General features: G+C 42.3%; 1 protein-coding gene across 1 annotated transcript; it reads right to left on the bottom strand.

Annotated features, from left to right (window-relative positions):
* Positions 1-2,248: 2,248 nt before the first annotated feature.
* Positions 2,249-4,551, bottom strand: LOC308090622 (claudin-4-like). The gene has a single exon (XM_080435866.1). The coding sequence runs from the start codon at positions 4,002-4,004 to the stop codon at positions 3,018-3,020; it is 987 nt and encodes a 328-aa protein (XP_080291992.1). The 5' UTR covers positions 4,005-4,551; the 3' UTR covers positions 2,249-3,017.
* Positions 4,552-6,103: the final 1,552 nt, after the last annotated feature.

Below are 6,103 nucleotides of genomic sequence, written 5' to 3'. Positions count from 1 at the left end.
CCTACAGCCTAGTAAGCCTGTTGAGTTTATGATATTAAGTGTTTAAGTCTCACAAAGTGTCGCTCTGGGACAATGGGACATGGGAAATGCCAGATGAATGTTTTTGAATTATAGTTTAGAATGCAGTTACTGTAAAAACAAGTTTCCCAGTGTTAATTATTCTCTTATTTATTAATTTATTTCGAGAATTGTTGAAATTGTGTTAAACTTGTAAACCACATTTTATATGAAAACTAGTAGATGGATTCATCCACATAACAGTCCTCTGAAGTAAAAGTATTCGTTAATTTGAGTTGAGCATTATATTTGCAGTGAAAGTCAGTCAAGCAAATGTTTATGTAGTTAAAGACAGGGTAAGTGATACTTTTGGTTAAAATAAAAAGCTTTATGTTAAAAGGTTAAAGCTCTATATTCTGATAGAAATCATTGCTATAGAGTACAGTATCAGGGGGTTCCCTGTCTCTCCAGCTGTTTAATAAACAGAAAATACATTTTCAGGTACTGTAGGTGACAACATTTCAGCTAATCAGGAGAGAGTACCCATTTATCAGCTTCATTTTGATAGTGATCCAGTTCCAATTTTGTCTGCTCATTTATTTGTGTCATCACTTCCAATTTCACTTGTTTAATCTGTATGTCCTGACTGGATAAAATTGGTATCCCGACCTGAAAATGCATTTTCTGTTTAATAAAGAGGGCGAGAGACATGGAGACTCCTGTTACTGAACAAACACTCTATAGCAATGAGTACTATCAGAATATAGAGCTATTTAACACTTATTTTAGCCAAAGAAAATGACCAAAACCAAACACATGTATGTTTCCTTTTCCACCATGGATTAAACAAACCTTTTAAGTTTATTATATTAAGAGTTTCACAGGGATAATTCTGAACAAATATACATACTGTATGAGGAAATTATACACAGTATAACGGGAATAAAAGGTATTCAGGATATTTCACATTCCAGGCCTTTATACAGAAGAGATGACAGTGGTCTGTCTACAGTATGGAAGAAGGGCTGTAGGGGGCGCTGGTTCCTGGGTGTTTGAACCACAGTCTTTGGTTTAAACCTGTGTTTAGAACTGAGTAGATCAGAGTACTGTTTCTTATTTACCCATAGTTTGAACAGAGCTGAGCTGTTTTTTTATTTACCACTGATTTAACTGCTTTGTAGTCTAGATGGAGGTGAATGGAGGGAGGTCATGTGGTGAGTGGGATGGATTCATCAACTCCTAGCAAAGAGATTGCAGCTTCCTCCCATCAGTTGTAGAACATTTACCTCACACATTTCTTTAGTTTGTGTAAATGTCTCAATGGCATGTCTCTACTCCAAATATATTGAACATAGTGTCCAACATATGCATGTTTGTCCAACATATGCATCATGCTGTGCGAGTAGTTAGTAGGCCTAAAGGAGACACATTTTGAAAGCAATATCAGAAACTATCAAATTCAAGCTTGACCTGGACTCAAGTGCTATACAATGTGTGCATTACATGCAATATTTGGATAGAAAGTGCTTGGAACAAGCAACGCCATTTTTGTTTCCTCTGTGCATCATTCACTGAAACTAAATTTGAATCCCTGGGCCTGACAAACACATCACTTTGTCCTCTAGCGTGGTAAACCTATGTCACCTCAGTCTCTGTCAAACCAGTTTATCCTGTGGATTTCCATGGCTAGGGAATGGAGACTGAATGCCCAGGGAAATGATTATAGAGGAATTCAATGAGGAGGCTATTTTCAATCACCATGTTAAAGCTATGTGGGAAAAGCACATTAGATTGCTGAAGTGAGAAAGGTCATGCTTCTCCTTTAAAAGAAGTTAAAAGTTTATAGCCTCAGCATTTTTTCAGTATCAGGGGTCTCCCCGTCTCTCCAGCTCTTTAGTCAACAGAAAATAAATTTAATTTTCATCTGGTCAACCATTTCATTTTCACGTTTCCTGTATCCTGTATGAGTTCTCTCTCCTGATTGGATGAAATTAGTATCCCAACCTGAAAATTAATTTTCTGTTTATTAAAGAGCTGGAGAGATGGGGAGAGACCCATGTTACTGAACAAACTATAGCAATGAAATATGGAGCTATATAACACTTAAGAATATCATAACCCCCTTTAACCTTTCTAGACCTGAGGCCGATATAATCATTCTAAATCCTAACGTTTCTTTTCAGTTTTCTGAAAAAGTTCAATTCTTTATTCGAATAATATATATATATATATATATATATATATATATAGCAACATCTAAAATGTCACAGATGCTTTCCCGGATTGAAAAGTATAACAACGTGTAGGCTTTCCAGGTCTAAATAGGTTAAACACCGGTATGTATTTTTAGTACTTCATGGGATTTTAAAATGCTTCTACATGAAATGAAAAAGCATGTTGGTTTGATTCAAATCTTTTTACTAAAAAAGGTACAGGGAAAAAAAGTACAAAATGCTTTTGCAACAGCACTGGTCACAATGTGTTAAATACAAATATTCAGAGGTATTGAAGGTTTACATAATTTTTTTATAGGTAGAATTCATAACCTTTTGCTGATGAACCCCTTTCAGTTCCCATGTTAGTATTAACAACTTTTTTGGGAATCTCAAACGTTGAAAACAAATGTCAAAAAGTTCTGTAGATCTGCTATTTTAGGCACGCACACAATTGTACAACAAAGTTTAAAATAGGACTAAAACAGGGTTTAAAAAAGGGATTTGTGTCAATATAATATCACTAGCTTGTTGACACTTTTGTTTAGGCGTTATGGAATGAAACACCAGTGCAATATATATCCTTCATTTTCCAAACACAAATAGCAACTTAAAAACAATCAAACGCATAACTCAAAATAGTTCATGATCAATTATGTCCATATATTCATTCACAGGAAGGGGTGAGAGTGTGTGTGTGTGTGTGTGTGTGTGTGTGTGTGTGTGTGTGTGTGTGTGTGTGTGTGTGTGTGTGTGTGTGTGTGTGTGTGTGTGTGTGTGTGTGTGTGTGTGTGTGTGTGTGTGTGTTCATATATATGTCCTGGCTGGGTTTGAGGAAGAATCCTCCTCATTAGCCTCAGACTCCACTAAGCTCTCCTGTGATTGGAGTCGTTTCAACTGAGACTTTGTAGATGGTGCATGGCTTTGCTCCGATTTAGTCGAGCTGGGTCTCTTCATCTGAGACTTTGTGGATGGTGCCATGCTGCCAGAATACTCTGACCCCGACCTCACGTCCGGTTCGCCCTCTGAGGGAGCCATCACGTACAGTGGCTCTTTTGGCTTTGCCGACAGTCCGTCGTAGCTCTGTGACCTCGGCAACGCTCGCCCGCTGGGCTGAGACCTCATTGACGGCGGGCCGGTGTACCGAGAGCCCGTCTGCCCTGAGCCGTTGGAGGAACGCACCACCAGGTAGCGCACAGAGGGGCTCTTGTCTGCATTATGGCTGTGGAAGGACCGTGCCGAACTGATGAACAAACCCCCGCCGAGGATGAGCAGGATGGACGCGCCCCAGCCGATGTACAGGCACGCACCGATCTCCCGGCGCTGGGCATCGTTGACGGCGCTGTAGAAGTTGCGCACCACCGACCCAGCCGTCCAGGACGTGGGGATCAAACACAACACCCCTGTGGCGATCAGCACCACCCCCGCCGCCAGAGCAACGCGGCCTTTACTTCCTCCTCCTTCCTCGTCCAGAAAGCGAGTGCACTTGCCCCCGACGAAGGCCAGTAGAAGCCCCATGCCGCCCATGACGATGCTGAAGACCATGAGAGCCCTGGCAGCCTGCAGGTCGGAGGTCAGCGCCAGGAGGGAGTCGTACGGCTTGCACTGGATCTGGCCCGTGCTCTGGACCACGCAGCTCATCCAGATGCCCTCCCACATGGTCTGCGAGGTGACGATGGTGCTGCCCACGAAGGCCGTGACCCGCCACATGGGCATGATGCAGCTGATGATGACCCCCACCCAGCCTAGTAGACAGAGGGCGCTGCCCAGCATCTGCATCCCCATAGAGACCATGCCGACGAGGAGAAGAGAGACACGGCTGCCCCTCTAGCGGTCCTCACAGTTCAATAGCTCTCCTCACCGTTCTGCCCCAGCACGGTCCCGGTTCAAGCCTCCTGGCCTCTGTGATCGGCGCACTGCTCCGTCTTCTCCCGCAGGGTGCCTGACGAGTCACCGCTTTCTCTCTCGCATTCGATCTGTTGCTGTTACTTACACAAGCTTATGCTCTGCATCTCTTCTCACTAAAGCAGGTGTTGTCATGAATGGCAGCCGGGCGAGCTACTTCCTCAGCCTGTCCGGCTAATCCAGTTCTATGTCCAGCCTCCAGTAGCTCCTATAGTAGTGCCTGACTCCAGGTGTATCTGGCTCCCAGATCTGCCACAGCACCTCTGTTTTCCAGTCACACTTCTCTCCTGTATCTCTGTCCCTCCCCCTTTTCAACCCCTCACTGCCTGCTTCTTTATTTTTCTATTCTTCTATGTCCCCTCTGTTATTTCTCTCTCTCTTCTCTCTCATTCCCTTCCCCCTTTCTGTTGCTACTGCACAGCATGCCCTGTTGTGACACCTGAAGAGTATCCACCTGTGTGCAGGTAAGGTGAAGACCACACCTACTCTCTGGGGACAGAGAGGAGGAGGCGGTTTAAGACAGAGGGGGAGGGAGCGAGACAGGTAGCTGTTAAAACCAAACCATGACATCATATTGTCAGCATCATTGTTGTCTCTTTAGTTCTTTAGAACAGTAAGTGTTAACTTAAAACACAATGAGCACTGGGTAGCAGTTCATAGACTGGTTAATAAAATTAAACCCCTTTTAATTTCATAGCACAACATTGACCATATTTGCACAGAGGCCATTTTACATTTACATCCTACTCAGGGCTGGGTAGGTACTGGGCTTCCTATCCCTGAGTATGATATAGAACAAAATGGCCACCATGAGAATACCGTCAATTACTTTTGTCACTTCATCTCATAATGATATTTGATTGACAATAAGAATAAAACATTAGGATAGTGTATTGATGGCATGTAATTCAAAAGGCAAGATTAAACACAACTAGGCAACTCTTTAAAAAAAACAACTAGGCACCTCTTCTCCAGTTAATACAAATAATTATAATGTAAAAATTAAAGCAACATATAAGCAGTAAGCGAATAAACGGTACAGCAACATAGTGTTTTATTGAGCTGCTCTCAATTAAAGGAGTGAACTGAAATATTTTCTCTTGGTGTGCAGCCTACCTTACTGTAGGGTTGGTGATGGCTGATATAAGCAGTCACACTTGACCTGAATCAAACTAATTAGACTCTGAGCTGGGTCTGACTCTGATTGACTACGCACCTGTGCTCACACAGTAAATCAGTGGTTCTCAAAGTGGGGTCTGGGTACCTCCCAGGGGTCCTCAAAGGGGTTCCAGGGGGTCCCCAACAAAATTAGTTATAGCATCAAAATCTGTTGAACCACTTTAACCCAATTTTGTAATTCTGGCTATTTGAAAATGGCAGGTCTACAAGCTCACAATGTGTCTTGATGTGATGCATTGTGAGCTGGTAGATCGGCAAATCTTTTATATTGTTTGAAAAAACGTGAAAATGTGGACACATTTTGAACATTCTGAACATAAATCTTCTCTTATGGGGTCCCTGCAGAGAGGCACAAAATCTTTTCAAATGCAGGTCCGCGGCCAAATACAGTTCGGGGGTCCATGACGTGGAAATGTTTTTCGAACCAACGGGATAAATCATCCATCCCCACACACTCAAGAGAGAGCCTCAGTCTTGACAGGATGTTTAATCTGACTTTGGGATTATGCTGATATGCATGGCAAGCAGATGAATGTTGTTATCTTCAAGCAACAGAAATAAAAGTGGATTTGAAGGAAACCCATTGTCTGTCCTGTCCTATTGAGCCGGCCATGCTTACTCATATATTTCACAGCACATTATTAACAAATTTCTGTCTAGAAATTTACATTTATTTTGTGTAATATATAGGCATGAATTAAACATTAAACAAACGCAAAATAAGAATATTGATACTCTGTAGGTAGAGGAGACATAGTGCATTGTAACATGATCTCCTGGGAGGTAAGCCGTGGTTAGAAATAGGATAT

The sequence above is a fragment of the Gymnoscopelus braueri genome (genome assembly GCF_963280865.1).
Source record: "Gymnoscopelus braueri genome assembly, chromosome: 8".
Classification (NCBI taxonomy): Eukaryota; Metazoa; Chordata; class Actinopteri; order Myctophiformes; family Myctophidae; genus Gymnoscopelus; species Gymnoscopelus braueri.
This window is presented reverse-complemented; position numbering and strand designations above follow the sequence as displayed.

Coding starts and splice junctions, on each gene's coding strand:
- LOC308090622 (XM_080435866.1), bottom strand. CDS start 4,004: ATGGTCTCTATGGGGATGCAGATGCTGGGCAGCGCCCTCTGTCTACTA.